Consider the following 24,200-nt stretch of genomic DNA (forward strand, 5'->3'; position numbering starts at 1 on the left):
TTGACCTTGTAAATTACTAGGTGGCACAGAGACATAGTCTTTTCTGCACTCAGTTCAATATAGTCTTACAGTCTTAAATAACTTCTTTGTCTACTTTTTTGATTGAGCCTCTGATGTTGGGAATCCCCATCTGAGCTGTGCTAACTTACGCATTTGCCTGAGAGGAGTTACCATGTTGTGGAGAGACAGATTATGGTCTTTCTTGGTCAGGAATTTCCTGTCTTTTGCAAGCCAGTCTAGTTGGACGCCTGCTTTTGGTTAACCTGTGCTGCTAAGTGTTTATTCGGTGCTTTTAGCCTCTTGGTGTGGATCATGTTGGGCCCATTTGCTGTATAATTTAATGAACTTATCTGCTGTTGTGATGATGGTGACTGGAGATTGGTTACTGTTCTGGGAGACTGTAGTGGTCTGCTTTCAAGTGTGTCAGCCACTGAGCTTTGGTGTAATGTGAGTTTTATCCCCATGATCCAGTTAGCCCCAATTTGTGCCTTTCATATATTATCAGAATGTAATGGCAATACACGAGAGGCACTCACTACATGCAGCAGACACTGACATTTGATTTTCAGATGTTTTTTAAGTCCCCTGCACACTCAAAAATATGTTTTTCTTATTGTTACTCCTCTTGGATGTTTGTGCTTCACTGTGCAGAATGATGTATATGCAGAGTTTGACACTAGAAGGCTGATTTAAAATTCATCTGCTGAAGGGGCAAAGTTTCTCTGTGCTCACTGAAAATCTAAGTTAAAGGGGTGGACCTATAAGCATGATTTGGGACATCACAACTAGTTTGGGGGCTAATTGTGGTCCAGTATGCAACTTACACAAGTGTGACATGGAAACCTGAAGCCTCCAGTGCACATGCACTGAGAATGGGCTTTTCAGTAAAGCAGAAGACCTCTTTTATCCAGCAGTTAACATTAATTCTGTATTTTCAATGACGGAGAAGGGGTATATGGAATCTTAAAGTTTTCAATGAGGTAACTGTACTTTTTTTTTTTTTTTTTTTTAGAGGAAAAACATATTAGGCACATATTATTATTCCAAGCAGAATATTTTTTATATATCCTACAACACGTCCAGAGGGAATTTTTAAGCAGCATTTCGTTGTTTATGTAAGTTTACTAGTTAGGACCTGCTTCACATTGAAATGGTCATTTTTTTTAAACAACAGTTTTATGCACAGTATACGTAACCCAGACGTCTAAAAAACTAAAACAAAACTGCTAGATAACCCAATCAATGCTTACTGGCTAGCGAAGCGAAGGCGGAAGTAGACAAGAGGAGATCGTCTTGAAGCTAGATACTCTTTGATAGAAGTTTAGCTACACGCACACAAATGTCAGTGGAGTTTCTCAATCTGTCACTCTGCTAGGTGGGGTACGTTTGATGGAGGAAGGAAAAATTGGATACAGCTACAGGGACTTTCTGACAACTCTAGTGAACCGACTTCCGATGAACACTTCACCCGACAGCGTATTGTTATCACCTTTTAACCGTTATACCTGTTAGCTACTCTTCTCTTTATTTGACAAGTGAGGAACAACACCCATGCGCCTGTGTCAGAAGTTACCATGCTAACCACCGTTAGCTGCTGCTACTTTACGTAGCTATGTTTCCTCCGTTAGACTTGAAGTTGCCAGCGAAAAAAAGCGGTTATTTGATTGTTACGGCTAATATTTTTTAGCTACAAAGTAAGCGACATTTGACGAGTTTTCCGTACTGTAAAACGAAGCTATCAATCAGTGGCAGAAATGGGACTGCACCCGCTTGAATTCAGTGAATGCTATCTGGACAGCCCCAACTTCAGGGAGAAAATCAAGGCACACGAAGCAGAGCTTGACAAAACCAACAGGTTTATCAAAGAACTGTACAAGGATGGGAAGAACCTCATTAATGCAACAAAGCGTGAGTGGATTTTTTTTTTATATCAGTTTTCTGCACTTGCCTTGGAGTCTTAATGTGTCCAGTCTATCCTAGTTTGTCAATGATTGCTGTTTGCATTTGGTAGAGTTAGAAGTGGGGAAAACAGCTTGCTTGAGACTTAAAAATAGATTAACTAACTGCCAAATAATATGAACTATAAATAAAAAGCTTTGCCTTTTAATGTGTAAGTATTTCATTCTATTATTCTGCTGTTAGAGGAGGAGTTATTCATATTTTAGAAGAAATGTCAGCTTGAAACAAAGGCTCCACTTTCTGTTTTAACCCCCCTGCTCTATTAACTCTCAGTCACACACCTCAGCTGGGTTAAAATGATTAGTTTGTTATCTCTCTGACCTCTAGTCTTCTGAGCTGGGCTTGTCTGTTAGGTTCCCACTGCTTACAGCCAGACTTCAACACATAGTCATCAAAAATGAACTGCTGTGTCAAAATGTCAACGCTGTCGGAAAATCACTCGGCGTCTTTATGTGATGCTTTTATACTTGTAATAAAATCAAAATGCGTCATCTGCAGTTGCTGAAAGAGTTATTGCAAAACTTAGTCTAACAAAGAATTTCCCTGATATTCAAGTTTAAGCAGTAAATCATTATTAATACAGTAGTATCAATGCTGTAGAGTTGACAGCTTGTCTCAGCAGCAGTACTACAATTGCACCTTCTCTAAAAACCTTCACACAGACTTACTTCATTGCATGTTTGTTGTTTCATGCTGCTAGTTAGCTGCAGGTTCAGCCATATTTCATCTTTAATAAATATTGTACCTCCTATGGTTTGAAAATTGCAGTAGGCCACATCACATTGCGGTTTCAATAGAATTTCGATTTGTTCGGCGCCAAGCAATGTGCTGCCTATCTCAGTCCATCATCTTTCACTGCAATGGGGTCATGATGACTTGATCATATCTTGTTGTAGTTTTCCACAATTCGGTCGTCCAACTGAACAATTCCAAGAAGATTGTAGTTAAAAGGTTCAAGTGTCTTTATCGTTACATCTCACTACACAAGTATAAGAGAGTATAAATCTTAGGTTTCAGCTCCTTGAAAATGCAATAAGGGGAAAAAAAAGAAATATTTAAAATAGTAAAAGCAATAGTAATACATAAAAGAATATAAAACATGAGTGTAATGTATGTACTCTATGTGCATACACATATAATATACACATGCAGATATTTATCCATATATTATAGATAGGACACATAGACACTGCACTTTACATTCATATAGATGGGTGAAAAATGAAAGGAAAACCAATATTAAGTGTCTGAGTAATGTGTTGGGCCACGACATGCTGCCAGGACAGCTTCAGTTTGCCTTGGCATTCATTCTACAAGTCTCTGAACTCTATTAGAGGGATGAACGCCATTCTTCCAAAAGATATTCCCTCATTTGGTGTTTTGATGATGGTGGTGGAGAGCGCTGTCTAACTCGTCGGTCCAAAATCTCCCGTATGCGTTCAGTTGGGTTGAGATCCGGTGACTGTGAAGGTCAAATCATTTTCATACTCATCAAACCATTCAGTGACCCCTTGTGCCCTATGGATGGTGGCATTGTCATCCTTGAAGAGACCACTCATGTTTCATCAAAGGATAAAGATGATCACTCAGAACAACTTTGTATTGATTTGCAGTGACCCTTCCCTCTAATGGGACAAGTGGACCCAATACATGCCCCTCACTATAGGGGTCAATTGGTGTACGCCGCACATGCCTACTTGTTGAGAATATGGTGGTGATGACTCATCTGACCATAAGACCACTGCCTATGGTTTTTGCACCACTGAACTCTCAAATGTGCTTTCATCTTTGTAATGAGGGGTTTATGCACTGCAAACCTACTATAATATCTCTCTATGTAATTGTCCATGGACTGTTCTTGCTGACTCAGTGTGATCACGTCCTGCTTTGAAATTCTCAGTCACCTGAGGTAAAGTTGTTCTTCTGTTTTTCCTTCACACTCATGCACGAGCATCACGGTCATCAAATGTATGTTGTCGACCACAATTTCTGATCTAAACGCTGATAACACTTCACTGTTCCTATGGAAACACCAGCCAGTTGAGCGGTCTTTGTGACTGAAGCTCCTGCCATCCATGCCCCAAAAATGAACCCTCTTTCAAAGTCACTTAGATCTTTTCCTCCTGTCATCTTGATACAAAATCAGAATCAACCGGGCCTGCTCAGCATGTTTCTCCATTCATTTATTCAGGTTTTTCCTTCTATTTGTCACCGACTGTATATGTGTGCTGCCACCTGATGTCACACGCATCAGGCAAAACTAACAATACATGTTTTAAAGAGTTGTCTGATGTAATGTGTAGCAGTGGAGAGCGGTTCATTGTGTTGAAGACCTGAAAATTGTTATTGGCATTGTTATACTGATTTTAACTATATCACCCAGCTCTTGGCATGTTCATGCATGCCAGAACATCATGCTAAAGTTTTTCTTTTTTAGTTAGGTTGAGCTTTGAGGACATTGCTTGAGTGAGTGTACTGAGATCACTCAGTGTCAGTTCTCAAAACCGTATTGAAATTGCAGATGTTTCACGATTTGGTGGAAAGTGAGCGCTTGACACATGGTCAGGTCTTGTAGGGATTCCCCTTTATTTAGCAGCAATGTTTCAGTTTGTTGTGGCGTTCCAACGATGTAGTATTTAAGGGTCTAATGTGTGTCAATAAAACTTGCTTCTCAATGTTACACCACCAACAAATCTGTAGTTTTACACCAGGCAGGATGAAATTATGAATTCAAGCTGTTTATGTCACAAAAGAAGCCAGGATTTTTTTAGAGCAGGTGTATTTTTTTTCTACTCTTCACTCAACTCTTCTGCAGATTCAGTCTGTTTTAGCTCACGGCTTAACGCTGCTCTAACTTTTCTGCTTCATACTGTCACCCCGTACATCACTGTCGCACTAAGCTATTATTTGCATACCTGTGGTGTATTGTACCTCCTATCTCGAGCTGGTCTGGCCATTCTCCTCTAACCTCTCTCATCATTGTGATTTTGCCACCAAGACTGTGGCTGATTTTGCTGAGTGTCTCAGGAAGGAAGCAGTTTTAAGTAAATGTCATACTATGTGTTCAGTTTTGCTTAAGTAAGACTTATTTCCTTTTGTAGTTAAACAGTAATTAAGCATAGTGACCCTGTATTCACGCTTTATAAGTGCGTTCTATATAAAGCTGCCACTAACGATTATTTTCAGTATCAATTAATTAGCAGATTATTTTCTTGGTCTTGGAAAAATGCCTTTCCAAAGGTAGCATCTTTAAATGACTTATTTTCTTCGACCAACAGTCCAAAACCCAAAGATATGCAGTGTATTATCATGTATGACGAAGAAAATCATCACACTTTCACATTTGAGAAGCCAAAACTAGTAAATCTTTGCTTTAAAAAAACATAATTTGATTATCAAAATAGTTGCAGATTAATTTTCTATCAATCAACCAATCGTTGCAGCTCTAGCTCTATATATTGACCTGTGACTTATTGTAGGGGTTACATGTCACTTTCTCCAGCCTCAGTGTTTGCAGGCTACATGTTGCGTTACCAGGAGGAGCAATCTGGTCACTGGTGAACTCTGATATTCACAGTCACTTACAGATGAGTTGATATTGATGCTCTGCTGTGTTGGTGTAAACTGATACACAGGATCCAGTTTCAGGAGGACATGTCATGTCATGTATGTCATGCCTCATATGACTGTGGCTAAACTATGCTTCGCTTTTTTCCCTCAATGTCCTGCAACTGTCCCGAATTCTACTTTCGATTGTCCCAGACTTAACACTCTGGTCCATCATGAAAGATCTGAACACTTAATTTCATTTTAAACACCATGCAGCTTCATAGTTTAACATAACATTCAGTTCAATTTGTTTTGAGTTCATATGTACATCATGAATCTCATCATTATCTCCTTACTGCCCCCCCCCCCCACGAGGGAGAGGTGTTTTTAACAAGAGCAAATGCACAAAATGACTGTAATGTTTTTTGTTTAAAAAAAAAAAAAAGCTGTTCTCACATCTGTTTTTAAAAGGTTATCAGTGTTTTTGTTCACATCTCCTGGTGTCAGAGTTTCTTTGTGTTATTATTCTTGCAGCCTTCACTGTATGCTGGTAAAATGTCAATCAAAGGTGCATTTATAAACTTCTAAATTATTTATGAATGATGAATTTTTAATCACTCTTTATTTACATGCGAAAATCAGTGAAATAAATTGCACTTCTTTTTCTTTGACGCTCTCCTGTTTCCTATATCTCATGTAATTTATACACATTTAGTACACATAATAATAATAATAATAATGATATGACACCTCACAGGCCTCATTTTATGTAGATAAACAAGACATCACAACCACATTTCAATAGCTAGCTAGCACTTGATGCTAAGCTGGCTAATTTACCGTTACCGTAATTTAGTGTTGGATGGACAAATGATGTGGCTGCGACTGAGAGCTGTGGGAGGAAGATACCAACACATCTTCGTGGTTTTGGCTGTCACCGCGGCTTTCTTTGGGGGGGCTTACTTGTTTTACTGCCGGTGTTTTTCGGCCACTTCAGTAACCATTTAGATTCTCATATATGGTCAGTTTATCAAAAATAATACCTATGTCAAAATTTGCATCAACGTTTTTTCCGCGGGACAATGGGACATCCTTAAGATTGAGCGCTGTTCAAAGTGTGTCCAACATACCAGATTTCAAGTATCTTAACCGTCATTAAGCTTCATGCTCATGAGAAAATGGCAAGGAATCCTCGTCATACAGTTCCAGAAAGTCCGTTGAAGTTTTCCGTCTGGAATTGACGGTCATGTCCCTATGTACTGACATTAATGAAGTGCAGACTATGCTGTTACCCTTCAAGGACACGTTTTTGAAAATGTGGCCTGATCCTTCTACCAAATGATTGTTTTTGACATTGTTGGATCACTGTAATCACTGTAATAGCAGTTGTAGAGCAACTCCAATATTATCCTACATTCCCAGCTAAATATTAAAATATTTCTCATGACCTGGCTGTTAGAGAGAATATAAAGACATAAAACAACACACAGCTATTTACAAAGGGTGTTTCCTACTTAATATTATATTTAATTTAAGGCAAGGGTAATCAAACTGGGTTGTGAACTGTTGTAAACTGTTTGTTAACAGTATGAATAATCTGTGCTCATATTGTGCACGTCCATGTATATATATTTTCACTCCCAGTAACCACAGAGATTTTGCAGAATAAAAAAGGGAAGGAAATAAAGTTGTGTGCAGATGTCGAAATGGGATTGAGGTCTGAATTGTTCATGTGATTGGATTTTTTAATATTTGTTATTGTCAGACATTGAATGCCTTGTCTCCATTTTCATAAAGGTTGGTGGACTGTGAAAACTTCTTTAAGCGCAATGAATAAATTATAAAGTATGTTATGAATTAACAGCTTTGTTAATATACACTCTTCAGGGTGGAGTTCAGCCTCAGCCTAGCTCTTGTTAGTTGGACATTACTTTGATAATCTTGTCTCATGAGAATCTGACCCTTCTCTTCATAGAGATCATAGAAAACAGCTCAGCAGTCTTTTTTTTTCTTCGCTGTTTGTGGTTTGTGGCTTTGAAGCAGATAGAGTAGCGAGATGAACTTGTGTGTTCGGACAGTTGTTTGTGATGACTGGAGATGATTTGGGGAGGCTAAGCTTAGTGTAATCCTCTCTGTATAGGATAGCCACTTTTAGCTTCATAATAAGATCTAACACTCAGCAGTGGTGTAAAAATGGTTGATTTAGCATTTTGTAGTAAACATCCCAGATTTGTCTCCTTTAAAACATGTAGTGAACGCCATGTATTCAAGAGTTGTGTGATAAAATGCTTTACAATACATTTGACCCCATAATGATCTGGTATTTGGACCATCCAAAAGTCTTTTAATCAGCCTTTCACTAACTCCCTCCACTCCTACGGCTGGGAGGATGTCCCACTACGGAAAGTCCTTGGTTCAGAGAGGAAACTTTAAAGCGGGGCCCTGGGCCAGAGAGCAATGACATGGAAGTGCCCACCAGAGGAGCAACATGCAGATGTGCTTCTGTTTCAGAGGTTTCCTCCACAGGAACTGTGTCCTGTCTATGCCCCCTCAACTACCCTTCACTGTTGTCTTTAGCAAATTTTTTTTTGTTAGAAGGTCTGGAAAGTATGAACTCTTTATTTCTGAAGAGCTTGTTATTATAGTTCATCTTGTCAGTACCCACCAACCAGCCTCACCAGTGTGACAGTATCTTTTGCATTTTGCAATCATCTGAAAAGTGAAGTCAAGCAGAGTCTCTTTGAGGTCAAACATTGTCATGTCCACAGCTGGACTTCCTCCAGTGAACAGACCAATTGGCTCGTAAAAGAAAATGTTTTCTATCTTTCTTTTTTTTTTCTTTTTTCTTTTTTTTTTCTTTTTTTTGCGTCACCACCAGTTTCACTTCGAAAAACCGGCTTTGTGAGGGACTTTTTCTCACTGTCAGACAGCTTTAAGAGTAGCCCGCCATGGTGTGCTTTGGCTCACTGCTGCTCTCTGTAATCACATTACTGTTTCTGTCAAAGAGCCACATCACAATCTTTCATTAAAATCGCATTAGCACAAGACGCAAAGTCATGTGGGAGGTGCGCTTTTTCATCTCTCACTCCAGAAAGAACAAGGCTGGCTATAAAAGTGATAGTGTATTGCTGGAGGGCATGATGATGCTTTTGGGGCTCCTTTGCTGCACAAATGAATGTGGAGAATTATCGGAAGCATTTTTTTTAGTGCCTGATGTGCTTTAGCATTTTTGATATTTACCAATAGAATACACAGATACACATATATGAGATTAGCCACTTGGTCATTATTGACAAGATGCTGTTTGGTGTAGCCTCACCCTACAGACTTGCTTTGAGAATCAGGAAGTCATGAATGAAGTAATGCATGCTCTGTGGCTGGGGAGCTGGGGAGGGGGAGAGAGATCACTGGGAAGGGATGGGTGGGTAGGCTCTGTTAAGGCCAAAGGTGGGAGCAGAGTGGAGCACGGATTCAGACTGGAAAAGATGGGAGAGTGGAACAGGAAGGGCTGTGGAAAGGCACAGCATGTAAACGCTGGCTGCTCTTTCAGGGCCTGGACCAGGCAAGCTGTGACCTAAGTGGCACATCTGATGAAAATGTAGAAATCATAACAAACAACACTTCATCAGGCGCCAGTGAATACACTGTGGACATCTTCGGCAGTTGAACTTTGACATATACATACCTTTTTTGGTTTGTTTTGAGGAAAACTGTTGAAGCAGTCTGAACACGCTATCATTACTGCTTTAAGATATGTATTTAGTGAAAAACAAGTTTAGATAGTAAAACAGCTTTGACACAGTAAACATTTTCGTCCGTTAGATCAGCAGAACAAATTATGAAAGCCACCAATATTTGGAAGTTGAACCAAACAATTAGTGAATTAACCTTATAGTTGATGAACAGAAAATTAATTGACATGTTTAATAATTGTTGAGGTAATTTACTCACTCTACTGCTCTTTTCTCTTTCATGCCATTCAATCAAACGGGGTTTGTTTGTTTTTTTTTTTGTTTTTTTGCTGTTGGTCAGACAAAAGCATTTTGAAACATCCCATATCTTATAATTGTATATTTTGTAAACAGTTTATAGATTTAGAAAATCTACAATCTACAATAGGTAAATCGATAATAAACAATCTCTAGTGGTAATGTCCTGTCTTGTTGCCATGTTACTGTCTTTTTTGTTTAACAATTGTCTTGTTGATAAAAGGCTGAGCCTGAGTGACTTTTGCTTTGATCTGCGGTGCTCCACAATAACCAGAGCCCTGTGTTTCCAGGATTTCTGCCAGTGTATTGCAAGCCCGGTGGGCCGCTGGGCCTGACTTAACCCCCCACCGGGTCTAAGCATTGGGGAATTGAAAAAAAAAAGTGTTTTAAGATGTTTTCTAAGCTAAAATGTGTTATACAAGTAGTGTTGCTCCTTTAAGGAATAGCTCAGTGCATAGCGAGTGTGTGGTCGAAAGAGAGAGAGAGAGCGCGTGTGACGGTGAGGCTGCCGCGACACTGAAGGACGACTGCAGCTTAGAACCAGAACCGGAGCAACCCGCCCCCCATCCGGAGAGAGACACACTGAGATCAGGCTGAGCAGACAGAGAGCGGGAGAGTTTCTGCCGAAAACAAGCACCAAGATGCGGGAGACATGAGAGCAGCTGCTCACCAACAGCTAGCATTACGTGCGTTTACAACAGAGAGCAGGAGGGAGGACATCTCACTCCGCTACTCTGTGCTGCAACTCTGCTGCTGCTGCTGCTGCTGCTGCAGAGGAGCAGAAACTTTCAGTATTTAATTATAGCGTCTGTCATCCGACTTAGTAGACTAAGACTTTTTTTATTTAAATGTGGGTGCAGATACTCGAAAATGAACTAAATGGGTTTTATTTCTATAAAATAAAGCAAAACAACAGGGGGGCGTTGGGCAAGTAATGTAATTAGTGCCCGAATACCGTGTATCACCGGTTTTGCCCCCCCACTCCACTGGGCCCAACAACTTTTCTGGCGGAAACCCTGTATTCAGTGCCCTCCCCATTGTGTTTTCTATGTTTTTCTACCCACCTCTTCTGAATAGGGGCACCAGTGTTTATGTCACATAGTCATGCATTTTTTCACATTTTTTCCTGTTACAGAAAAACCTGGCCTGCAACATCAGATAGCTGTAAGGTGGGGTCTGTATTACTCATACTCTAAAGCCAGTAGACTGCAGTCTCTGGTTTTCTGCAGAGAAACTAGCCAAGTTTGACAGTTCCCAGGTTTGCTCTGAAATGCCTTCCTTTAAAAGGCAAAAAGCAGGCGAAGCCTTTGCCTTGGACTCTTGTGTGCCCTTGTGTGTGTGGTATTTCTATCTTGTGATAGTTCTTTCCTTTAAGACATGAGCTATCTTTTCAATCTGTTACGCAGACCTCTCATCTGACACTTTTGTTTATTGCTCCAGTGATTGTATCCAGTTGATCTATGCTGTTGTAACTTCAATTGACACTGTGCAGGGACACAAATGCAGGCGCTATTTTTTCCTTCTTCGAATGTTGCCTGGCGTCGATTAATGCTGGGGCTTCATGTAAGGGGGTAACATTCATTCTTCATGTTTTATGTAATGAAGTCCACACAGCTTGGCCTCATATCCTCTCATATTAACTGTCCACCCTGCAGTGAGTTAAACATGCATGCAGCCTGTGTAATCAGATTGTGAATGGGTGTGATTCTGTACACAATTTGTGCACCACACTCACATATGGCTCTAATAAAGAGACTGCGAATCTGTCCATTGACATCACTGTTCTTGGAGAACGCTCTAATTGTCCACAGTGACCTGAGCCTTGATCCTGTCTTTGCCCAGGATAAATGATTTCCCTAATATTTTAATAAAATGGAATAGTAAAATGCCAAATTATAAGACCACATTTATTTTTAGATGTAACTGTCCATTATCACGTTGCTTTTGCACATTTCATCCAAAACAAAGCATGAGTTGATAAGTAACAATCCCAAGTACAATCCAGCAACCCTATTAAATAGGGAAATGATTTACATTGATTAGTTCTGCAACGGAGTAGTAAAGATTGTGGAATCCTCATCACAGCTTTATAAATGCCTGAATGGCAGTGATTTATATCCTATATATATATACTTGTATCTTTTACAATACAGTGACATTGGATACTGGCCTGGCCTTACGTCAGTCATAATATAGTGTGTTGAGGCTTTACTAAGGTGTGTCAAGGTTCAGTGTGATGTTGTCAAAACATGTTTTTACTATCTGGGGGAGCAGCTGAAGTTTCCACTCTATATTCATGTGTGTTTTTGGATCATTTGAGTCCTACAGTTGACCAACGATGGCTCCTTAATGCCATGCACGCACTATGTGACTTTCAAAGTCAGATCGCTATACTGTTCACACTACAGAACTTTCTGTCTTATAATCAGGCATCTTGAAGTCATTGTGGTTTACATAGTACATGACTGATTGGCGACGGGGGTCACACATTGCAAGACACATGCGAGAAGTGACACAGGAAATGATACCATGCGTGAGACGGGGTCCGCGAGAAACCAGCGACCCAAGTTGTTTGTGTGCTGATTTGCAGTGAAAAAACAAGAAAGAAAAAGAAAATAATATGGGTGAGAGAATGGATTTGGATATGCCAGGTTTCCTCTCACCCCGTGTCTTGTCCTCTCATTGGCAGTAGCTCATCACCACCCTCATTGTCAGTCACAATACTTTTCACACTACAGGATTTGGACTCCCTTACAGGTCTAGATATTTAGTCTGCGTGATATCGTTCAGCTGTCTACGATGCATGCTAGATCGCGTCTTTGAACAGTTCACATTTGTCAACGCCGAGCGAATGCCGATTTGCCTCTGATTTGGGGCTTTTGTCGGCGATCTCAAAAAACTGTTGGTGAGTGGAAAATCAGGGATATAATCGCGTAGTGTAAACTCTGATTATCCATCAGACTAATAGAAGCTGAGAACTTAGGTTTACGTTATGATGTGTTTTTGATGGTAAATTAAATGTTACAATTAACAAAGAACTTAAAAGTATATTATGCAGGATTTGTTGGTTGCTGTTTGTAAACACATATCAGTTAAAGTTGGCCCCTCCTCCCCGGCTCAATGAGCCAGTGAGAGAGAGAGAGAGAGCAGTGGTGGTCGAGCTAGCTAGAGAGTGAATGAAGAGAGGGAGCGGCACTGGTGAGAACAAAGCTGTGAATCAGATGAATAAGATGTTATTTTCTGATTGTTTCACAGCGGTTATGTTCCAAAGCACAAATAAACACACCCACACCTCCGTACACCTCAGTACAACCCTGGGGGAAGGGAATCCAATTGGTGGATTTTGTGGGAATGCAACCAAAGCTCAACTTTGTGTGTGTGTGTGTGTGTGTGTGTGTGTGTGAGTGGAGCCCCACCCCTTGTTCAAACAGACACAAGGACCTGCTCTCTTTATACATCCATCACACAGAGCAGAAGAGAGAGACGGACACAGCGATGTAACCTGGTCGCTACGCTATGAGTCCCATCCTCACACCTGCATGCTGTTATTGGCTGGGGGCTACACACCCACTGCCCAAAGGCTGACGTCCAGAAACGTTCAAACACAGCAAAATAATAAGAAAATACAGGCAGAGGACAGTGTCTCTGTACATACCTTGCCACACACTTCTATTGGGTCATTAGTGATGACTAAGAGTGATCATTTTTGTATGAGTCTATACATTGTTTTTTAGGAAAATCCTGCATATTATGCCTTTTTAATATACTACTACCACAACTACTACTAACACCAATGCACACACATACTGTATGTGAAGCTCCATTCTTGTCTGACATGCAGGTGGAAAAATGTAAAAGTAAGTAAAGAAAACTGCTAACAAAGCCACTCAAAAGCGGAGCCAGTATAGGATAGACATGAGTAGTAGAGACACAGATAAATAAAACAATATTCAACCTATAAAATAGCTGTTATATTAAAGAGTTTTAAGCAGGAAGTTAAAAGACGACAGACAACTTCCCTGCGTTCCTCTGGCAGTCTGAAAAGCGTTGGAGCTCAGAAACCTTGTCACTCTTTCTTTCAAGCCTAGGTATAAGGATCGCTTGAAAGGCAGACTACTGAGTTACAGCAATTATAGTAAATGTTATATTTTTAAAATGATATCATTAAAAGGGGTATATTAATACCATAGTTGAGATGCTCTCAGGGTACCGGCAATATTGGCAATCCCAGTGAAAAAAAAACTGTTTCAGAGGTATGAATGGAGAGTAATATAATTGAGAGAAGAATAATGATTGAAGTAGTCAAAAGAGGCCTCAGCTGTTAGCTGTGTTAGTAAGGATGATTAGCAAGAGGTTTTGTTGTAGTTTGCCTGGCTAGATTATTTTACTAATGTAGTAAGCTATAAGATAAGGTTCATAAAGGATTTGATATGGTTAAAGGTATCATAGTTTGACTACTCCATTAAAAAAACAAGAGGAAAACAATAGAAAGACCACATGAAAAAGTAATTAGACATCGCATCACTTCTGGTGAATACCAGCCAAATTCTCAACTCCTAATGGCTGTACCTTAGTACATAATGTTTGACAAGGGAAAATAAAAACAGTGGTGAAATATAGTAATAGTGGTTAAGTTGGTAGAGGTCTTATGTCAGGTGTTCACAGGTAAAACATACCAGTTAAATCTAATAGAGGGACAAGGTGCCAGGTCCAATGACAGCTATTTTACGCTCCCTCTGTCTTACTGCTTACTGCTTATTTGACTTTTTGAAGCCCAGTAAAATTATAGAGGTTACTCTAGAGCATGTCAATATAGGCTCGTTTGTATTGTCTGCAGTCATTCCATGCACTGCAAAATTAAGGACTATTTGCTAAACCGGAGTGACCAGATTCACCTTTTATGGACTTGCACACCCTGGTCTGGATCCTAGCTCTCTGCATGGTTTAGATTCCTCCTAGATTTACAGTCAGTTTGAAGTAATTCGCTATGTTCAGTTTACAAATGTTTGCTCTCAAAATAATGACCTGACAGGCTTATATTTGCCATACCTTTATTTTGACAATAATGCCCGCAACCCTTACTTAAATGTCCCACATAACACTTCATCAGGTTGTGTTTACATTGGTTGGAAGTAATGACAGATTTTTTTTTGCCAAAAAGCATTTCATTTTACTAGTAGTGTATAATATGCACTATAAATTTATTTGGTGTTGTTGACGCAAGTTTATATTATAAGTTTCTATTCTAAACTAGTGTCAAATAAATTAATGCAGTAACTCATGTCTGTAATACTAAGGCATCCCAAAACACCCCTCCCATGTCTTTGACACCCAACTACTATTGTTTGTCTCTTAGAGGTATGCTATGCAGGATTTGTCAGTTGGTGTTTGTAAACGCACAGCACTCAAAGTTGGCCCCTCCTCCACGACTCGACACCAGAGCAAAAGAGAGAGAGATGCGATTTTTTTTTTAGTAAAATCCTGCATAGTATACCTTTAACTTAAGTTTTCCAGTGGCCTGTTTCTTTGTTTGCCACGTCTATGGGGTGTCTGAGGAAAGGACAAATGTTGACTATCTCTAGTTTTGATTAATACTCTGAAGTTAGGTCTGTGCAGCATCTTGCAAAAGTTCACAAGCCAAGAAATGAGCTATTATAAGCCATCAACAAGTCATTAATCCTTTTGTTTTGCTCACTGTCATTAGCACATATTTGCTGCATTCATGTGGATAGACAAAAGCTGCACCCAAGCTGCACCTGATTTTTAATTTTCTTGTATTTGTTGTGCATTTCTTTTGCTGTTTAAACAATTACCTCACTCACAAGAAAAGAAAGAACATTTCCTCCAAGTGCTATATAAAGACCTGCTCACAGAACAAACAGTTGTAAATACTGTGATATACAAGCTCTCCCATTGTCTGGTGTGAATCCCTTAGCTTCCTGTAGTTCGATGACTTAAATAAATTGGCCAAAGGAATTGAGTACAGGTGTTTAGTTGGCCCATTTTTTGTTGTGTGCTTGGGGATAGTATAGATCTGAGACTGAGCTGAAGAACAGCTAGAGGTGCATTTGAGATAACTGTTTGAAATAAATTATTGAGGCAGAAGCTATGCCCTTTGTGCCAGGCTCAGGCAGACATTGTCCAACACCTCTCACATGTTTGGGCTTTGGGTCCTACCGTAGATTTAATCCATAGCATGTGTACACACACTGCTCAGGGAACCTGGAGTATGTAAGCAGCAGGATAGCCATGGGTAAACATTAACAAGAAATAGAAAAACAGCTCAAGCAAATTAATCAAAAAAGTGAGTGCTGGATTGTTGCTCTGATATTTTATTATCATTTATGGAAATGCACCACATTTGTATATGTATAAGTAATTGTTATATTGTGAGCATTTTGTTTTCTCCTGCATAGAGAATGTAGGCAGCTGCCTTGCTCAAATCTTGTATCGCCTTTACCAAAACCTGACTATACAGGCAATAACAGAATCTATTTTGCGGGTCATGAATTGCCCAATAGACTAAGACACATACCATGTTACCACAATGTCTAGTTTGTAGCTTGAATCCTACTGGGCTCCTTTGTTGCATGTCATCCCCCTTCCTTTCTCTACCCTCTGTCTCTACTGTGCACTATGAAAAACAAATGCAAAATGTCCTCCCAATTAAATCTTTAAATGAAAAAAAATGTCATGCATTTGCAATTAAAGTTGTCAATAGACTTTAATTGCAATTCCATAATCATGCAAAGTTAGCACAAGGTAAAAACACAGCGAAGGATGCTACTAAGCATTGGCTATTAAAAGCACAAGACATTCTTTGATGTGTCGTAGCAGGAAAAGTCCACTTGGAACCAACAACATTAAAGATGGCTCTGTTTTTATCTAAATGTCCCAGTGAGCCAGCATGAACAATAGCAGGGCCCCCTGAATTGGTCTGATCTGATAGTAGCTAATGTTAACATGTCAGCACACCTACAATTAGCAGGTCAACATGCTGGCTAGTTAACTGTTGGATTTTAATGCGCTGATGATGATAACATTTAGAAAATTAGCATGCTAACATAAGAATGTAAACATGCTCACAGCTAGCATGCTCTTCTCTGTGGCTTGCAACAGGGGTCCAATGGATGATTGAGTTTGTAGGGCCTATAGCTGGTTCTTATTCAACTTTTTCCAAAATCATAAAACACAGTGCACATGCACAACAAACACCCTATGATTGGATGACCTCTGAACTATTTGAACAACAAGAATACTGTGTGTAATTTACCAATAAGAAAAAGTACAGTATAATTTACATTTTCAGTCATTTACGGTATATTTTTCCCATTGCGACATACATTTGGGGGTTTTTGACCCAGTCTGGGTTCCGGTTAATTCCGATCTTCATTACTCTGTAATTTTAGCCTTCTTCCGACTTAACAACAATTTTAGAAACTGCTTGCTCAAATTTTAGGAAGTATTTGCTGAAACCACTCAGAAAGAAAAAAAAATCATTATTAGCCACAGCTCTACATTCAAGCCAGCTTTCTACAGTAATGCCTTTGTAGCAGTTACAGATGCTCAATAGAGTCTGAGAGTTGTTTGCAGTGGTTTAGCCCAGTTGATTGTTCCCAATAGAGTCCCAGCCATCTGTCAAATCTAATGACAGTGCTCCTCTGTATACTGCTCATAGCTCCAGTCTTAAAATACCCTTGCCACATTCTGTCATGCTTCCCTAGGGGACTGCCATAGGTCAAAAATCCCACCTCAGGGAATCTCTTTACTGTTTGGAAATAGATTTAGTTTACTTTATTTACTGATTTGCAGGGTGAAGAGGAATGTGGACTTAAACAACATTTATCCACCTCTCAAAATCAGAAATAGTGTTAATGCAGAGATCCATGGGGTTATACGTGGCTGTGTGTATTCTCTCAGAGCATAGTCATAGGCATTTGCCATACTGTTGCATTTTTTAAAATATAGTAATCAATGCTATAGATTTGTATTTATAAACTATTAATACAACTTTGAGGCAGTAGTTAATTTGTGGAAATAACCAAATGAGAGACGAAGATTTTTGAACAGTTTTGTTAACTGAAAATAGTTAAAAGGACTCAAATTAGTGTAAATTAAGCTGACAAAGATAAATAGGAATGTCAATTAGTAGTATCATACAATTTCTTTTCTCATTGTTTGTGTAAGTTATCACTAAATAAAGATAACTTGTCATCCCTGCCCTCTTGCACTCTTAAGGGTTGATATGCAACAGGATGTAGCAGACTGTAGACAGACAGGATGTTTGCAAAGAGGTTAACCGTGTGTGATGCATCAGACCTACTCTTAAAATGGCTTATACTGTCACGTTTTTACAAATGGTTCTTTAGGACAATATTTGTACAATGAATATAACGTAGTCTGTGTGGTCAAAATGATCTTCAACAATAAGACTTGTTTATAACACACAGTATAATCATATCAAGAATTCTCCCTCCTTTTTAAAAGTGCTACTTTTAATGTATTTTATAATTGAAATGTTCTTTCAGAGCTTGCTCTTGCACAGCGAAAGTTTGCCCAGTGCCTGGGAGAGTTTCAGTTTGAGTACATCGGAGATGCAAAGACGGATGATGAGAAATGTATTGGTAAGTATGGGTTTGCGCCCTCACATGATTGCAACTAACCACAAGTTGTGTTGCCACTGAAGCAGACACAAACTGTAAATGTTTGTTTACAGTTCTTTCTCTAGCAGCAAATTAAGAACAGTTCTTGTTGCGCACCTGTGGTGGGAACAACTGATAATCATAATATCTTGTGGGCTGCATGTGTAAGTATGTGAGAGAGTGAGACAGGACGATTGCATTCATTACTGTGTTTTGATTTTTTTTTTTTTACTCCAGATGAGTCTTTGCAAGAGTTCTCCTCATTCCTCAAGAACCTAGAAGACCAAAGAGAGCTGATGGTGAGCACAACCAGTCAGAACCTGCTTAAAAGCCAGGGGAAATACCTGTGTGTGTGTGTGTGTGTGTGTGTGTGTGTGTCTGTGTGTGTGTGTGTGTGGTGTCATGCACTTGAAGAGTTTAACTGTGTGTGTGCTTTCAGCGTGTGTGTTTCCAACCAGCCTACACCTATTACTGCCCATATTTGGTACTTGCATCTATTAATGTTTAACTCTGTCATCCACCAGAGATCCCAACAGGCACATGTAATGTCATTTTCTCCAACATACACAACGGCTACATAATCCAGTATGCAGAGAAAAACAGTTCCGTAGTGGGTGGATAATGTATTGATAATGAACAGTTCCTCCCTTGTGCATGTCTAAGGGTCACTGCTTCAGCACCTGCCTGGGAGTGGCTGCGGAGAGGACAGGAGTGCGGATCACACTATTACCCTGAAGCTTTAAATACCTAGACAGATCACATTAACTACTGCTGGCAACAAGGTCCACAATAATACAGCCCATTGCAACATACCACAATAAAAACTAGCTACTTCAAAAAACCTAGTTGCTCATTTACAAACCACAAAAATCACACATCTAATATGAAGGAAGTTACTTCATTCTTACAAGATTCCTCACTCTACTTATGACAGTGACATATGACTTGCAACCCTGAAGTGTTAAAGTGTTACACTATGTACTACATGTCCTGTGGTTTATTTGCGATATACATGTTCTGTATGTATCTTTGTGTCATTTGAAGATTTCTTTTAATTTAAGCAGTTAAAACTCTTCTTTGGACAGGGATGCACACTTTACAGTATTTCCAACTCTCTATAAACAGCCATTTTCTTGTAATGTCTGTCTCTAGTGTCTGAGGTTAGGGAGTGGGCCCATCATCAGAGGCTGACTTTGGATGACTGCTTTAGCGCTAGGCTCAGACCATAGTAGTAAACATGATGCTCAGCTCAGCACAGCTCAGCACAGTGGGATGACATCACAGTGCAAAGTAAGGAAAAGTAGGATGGGCATGCAGGCACAGACATGTCCTGCAGCCAGCATAACAGACACGCCGGAGGAAAGAAGAAAAATACACTCACCTTATTAATACATTTTTGGAGGACAAAAATACTTTAGTAGAATAGTTATGCAATATCTGCCATGTAATTTACTACATCAAGGCCGGTAGGGCATCAATCAAAAAGCAGCTGCCCTAGAGGCCAAGAAACTGTATACAGCTGCCACTCTTCACTAGAATCAACAAACAATATAAAATGTTGTAGTGTCATATGAAATATTAATTGTCATTGAGTTAAGCAATAACGAAGGCAAGACTTCTGTCTCTATTTCTGTCTAGATGAGAAACATCACAGAAACCTTAATGAAACCCCTGGAGAAGTTCAGGAAAGACCACCTCGGCACAGTAAGGGTACTGTATGATGGTTAATTGCCTCTTCCCAATATTTTTTGTAGCTCCTACCCTAATAATGATTGTTTAAAATGACCACATTCAACATTTGGTTGCTAATACAAAATGAATTGTACTGCACATATAGCTTTGTTTTCCTTGTCACCAAGAATAATCTAGTATTTTGTTCTCCCTATATGCTTCTACATCCTCCGCTGCACCTTCTCAAGGCGGAAAGAAAAAAGTATGAGAAAGAAACTGAGAAGTACTACAGCTCTCTGGAAAAACTTCTGAATATGTCAGCAAAGAAAAAAGAGCCACAGCTACAAGAGGTACTTGTCTTTTACTAATCTCTCTGAAAGATCATTTTGACAACTAAACGGACGGAAAACGGTACTTAGTTTGGGAATCCCTGTTTTTGGTTTTTGTCTTTGGTGCTGTGGGGAAGAGCCTTGCTGCAAACTCTGTTGGTCTACGTGAGTTTCCACTGACGTGCCTTGCAGCAACACTTTTCCTGGCTTGTTTGGAAAGGAAATGTGTGCTTGCTTGTACTGTACCACCAAGGTCAACCCTGGTTGCTATAGTTTGTGGAACAATCCATGCTGCAGTACCATGAGATGAAAATCTAAAATCTTTCTCACTGAACAATGTGTCTGTGTCCTTGTCTTTGCTATTCCATGTAGCCATGTAAGGCTTACCCATATGTTGTATATACCAACCAGAGAGGACACTTGAATCTGTTGACATTATGACTGCAGGCTGCTCAGTGTGTTCTTTGTGACTCTTGTGACATGAGGGTCTAAGGTACCAACACAGATTGCTATCAGACTTGAATAAATAGACCCAGTGATTCGTTCAAAGCCACAAGAGTCATGAACTTCATCAACACTGCATCAGTTGTTACAAGTCAACCCACTAAACAGTAGCATACACAATGAAAAACACTGTGTGAACACTGATCTCATTTATTTCAAAGTGAATAAGATATTATGTATATTAATCAACAGTTGACATAAAGGAGTTTGAGACAACCTTGCTGTAGTCAAAAAACACTTATTACGCTTAAGGCTGTTCTGCAGAATTAAATATAAGCTACTTTTTGCTTTAACATCTAGGCCTCTGAGACTCTATGTTACATTGCGGATCTGTTATATATACGTTGCTACTTTGTAATTCTTAGAGTGATATTGTAATTCAAGGGTGGCACAGTGGTTTTCACTTTATGGAAAGAAGGCATTTAATCCACCAGCTGGCTGGGGCTTTTTTATCTTGAATTTTCCCCCTAGTAGCTCTGCTTCCCTCCTACAGTCTAGGTTACATTAACTGGGGACTCTATATTGCCCATAGCTATGAGTTTGAGCGTTTTGTCTGTTTATACATGCCAGCCCTTTGGTATCCAGCCTCTAGCTCAAAATGAGCTGGGATGGGCTGCAGCCTTCCTGTGACCTTGCAAAGGACAAGTGGGTACAGGTAATAGATAGACAGACTTTTTTAAAATTCTACCACTGCTACTTCTGTCTGCCCCGTTTCAGTATTTTTGGTGTATGGAGTTTTTCCTCATCCAAATCTAGGATCTAACCATAGAGGGTCTCATATGTTGTACAGATTTTAAAGTCCTCCGAGACAAACTTGTTATTTGGGGTTATCCAGTTAACCAGAAGTATGATCAACATTTGATAGAGCGCAACTTCAGTTTGCCTTCTGTAGGAATTTAATGCCATACCAAGAAATGCCTCTAGCTTCACAAAATTGCACTTTATCACATACGTGTAAGATCATAATGTTTTTCCTTTGCTTCCATGCATCAGTCTGTGATTATAATCATCATGGTGTGTGTTTTATCCACCTCTTCAGGCAGACATCCAGGTGGAAACCATGAGGCAGCACTTTCAGGAGGAGTCACTGGACTATGTGTGCAAACTGCAGGAGATCCAGGAGAGAAAGAAGTTTGAGTGTGTGGAACCGGTGAGTGATTGACATAGCTTGTCTTTCACATTAATAAAAAGCACGGTGCAATATAGGATATGTCACTTGGGGCTAAGTTTCTGTCTTACTGGATAATGACTACACAATCCCATCATAATCTAATGTGACATGATAATGTTTCAGGCCATAGACTTTCTCTTTCACTTGCAGAGTCCTTTAGAACCCAGATTAACATCTCTTATCTCCTGTATTGTGATCTTTTTAGATGCTGGCATTCTTTCAGACGGTCTTCACCTTTTATCACCAGGGCTACGAGCTTGCCAAGGACTTTGACCATTATAAAAAAGCACTGCAGATCAATATTCAGAATGTAAGAAATATGAATATTTTATTATGTTTTGTCGTTTCTTTAGACTAAAGACTGGATCTGGATAACAGTGATACTCAGCATGCTTATTTGCTATTTATGTGCCTTGAAAATAACAAGGTCCAGAGTGGCCGCTATATAAATGCAGTCCATTTACCATCAGTTTGGTTTCTTCTATTCTGCAAGCACCATTACTCTCTTAACCCTGCTTCATTTTTAGCTTTATACTACTCCTAATTATTCAACCAGTATCATGCAGGTAAAAGGTTTTTCAAGTTTTGATTTGCAGTGGCCTCACATTAGGGGGTCATCCTACCTAACCAACGAGTATCAGAAAGTGACTTAGCAGATTATGTGTTTGCTTCTCCTATCACCCAGACGAGGAGTCGATTTGAGGGCACACGGTCAGAGGTGTACGAGCTGATGAAGAGGATCAGAGAGGCGCCTCAAGAATACAGACAGACCAGCTCTATCAGCTGTGAAGGCTACCTCTATGTACAGGAAAAACGTAAGATGTGTTTAAATATGGGTTATGTATTACACTCATTCATTGTCAAACATTACAAACTTGCAAATATACACATTCCTATATAATAGACAGAGGAGGGGCTTTTACAGTTTTTCTTCAGCTGTGGACTTTATTCCCCATATTTGTACAGAACTTGCTTAATGTTTTATTTACTTTTGTACATACAGTATGTTTCAGTGGCATTATTTAAAGGGTTGATCGGAGAGGAAAGTTTGGAGAAACTCGCATTTCCATCTTCATGTTATGAACAAAACAGACAGTAGCGGTATTGATTCAGTGTGATGCACCTGCAAGATGTTCAAGTAGTGGCAAAATGACCAATTTTAGTTTTTAGTTTGTTTTTTTTTACCTAAAGTGTCTACACTACACCTGCTGTGACTATTTTTACTAAAACTGCAGACTGTTTATTTTTTTCTTGCTGCTCCACATTTCACTTGCTGACTACATTGTATGTTAGGAATGTTATATATGTCAACCTGGAAAATCCTGCAGCTGCAACTTTACTTTTCGCTCGGTAAGCAATAGTGTTTGTTATGATCTAAATACTGGTGAATGTATGTGTCACATTTGTGCTTTCTTTTTCTAGGGCCACCTCCATTTGGTTCAAGTTGGGTCAAGCGCTACTGCACATTTGTCAAAGAGCAGAAGATCCTGCACATGGTGACCTTCGACCACAGATCTGGTGGGAAAATTGTGAGTAGTCAGTGGCTTATTAATGTCACACAATTTTTATATCCAAACTCTCTTCGCTATGCAATTTTTCATTTTTCACAGAATGTCATTTTGTAAAAATTTTTGTCACCAAAAAACATTCTGAACACTAATTTCTTTTTTTTTTCGTCAGGGTGAGACAGAATCTGTCACGCTCAAGTCCTGTCTCCGCAAAACTACAGACATGTTGGACAGGAGGTTCTGCCTAGAACTCGACATAACAGACCGGTACATCACTTATGTAACACTGTTCCTCAATCACACTGTGATGATATTATGTTTGCAGTTGAAGCTATTATGAAGTGACAGAGTGACTTTATTTGAAAAGTTTACCCCTGGGTGGATCTTTCAGGAACACAATGCAAAATATTCAATGGGTTCCCTGTCCATAGTGGTCACACTGCATATATATTATCTGCTGTGATATTCCACATTAACAATTCAGCTAGAGATTTTAGCTCCACATGCTTGCTGTTTACTGTGTAGCTTGTAGCTCTACTTTATGTGTTTTGGATTGCAGAGGGCGGAATAGGAGGATTTGTCTTGGAGGGCTGCCTTCATAAACTTTACAGGGAGGATTCGCCACACCCTGCTGTGTCCTCCTGTAATAGATATCTCATTTTGTCATACAACTTAACTCTGCCCTGCCCCTTTTCTGTAGTATTAATAGACGAGCAATACCCCAGATTTAGTATGGAAATTCAAATCCACACCTCTATTCGGACTGTGATGAGTAACTTGATATCCATCTGGTTCCACGCGATTTGTACATCTCATAAACCAGCTGGGGCTGACTAATAGGGCTCATATTTGCAAACCCAAGGTGCAAGTGCCCTTGG

The 24,200-nt window shown here is 39.6% G+C and overlaps 1 protein-coding gene across 3 annotated transcripts in view; it reads left to right on the top strand.

The window, feature by feature from the left end:
• Positions 1-1,308: 1,308 nt before the first annotated feature.
• The window catches only part of arhgap10 (Rho GTPase activating protein 10), a 54,113-nt gene continuing 31,221 nt past the window's right edge, over positions 1,309-24,200 (top strand). The window contains exons 1-10 of one of the 3 annotated variants that reach the window (XM_044347226.1): positions 1,309-1,908; positions 18,026-18,121; positions 18,377-18,438; positions 19,778-19,849; positions 20,059-20,160; positions 21,683-21,793; positions 22,020-22,124; positions 22,500-22,629; positions 23,237-23,343; positions 23,495-23,589. In XM_044347226.1, coding sequence (XP_044203161.1) covers positions 1,755-1,908; positions 18,026-18,121; positions 18,377-18,438; positions 19,778-19,849; positions 20,059-20,160; positions 21,683-21,793; positions 22,020-22,124; positions 22,500-22,629; positions 23,237-23,343; positions 23,495-23,589 — 1,034 coding nt within the window. In that variant the 5' untranslated portion in view covers positions 1,309-1,754. The remainder of the gene's footprint in view (positions 1,909-18,025; positions 18,122-18,376; positions 18,439-19,777; positions 19,850-20,058; positions 20,161-21,682; positions 21,794-22,019; positions 22,125-22,499; positions 22,630-23,236; positions 23,344-23,494; positions 23,590-24,200) is intronic. The other 2 variants (XM_044347225.1, XM_044347224.1) reach the window with 2 other exon arrangements.

Source organism: Thunnus albacares, chromosome 3, assembly GCF_914725855.1.
Source record: "Thunnus albacares chromosome 3, fThuAlb1.1, whole genome shotgun sequence".
Taxonomy (NCBI): Eukaryota; Metazoa; Chordata; class Actinopteri; order Scombriformes; family Scombridae; genus Thunnus; species Thunnus albacares.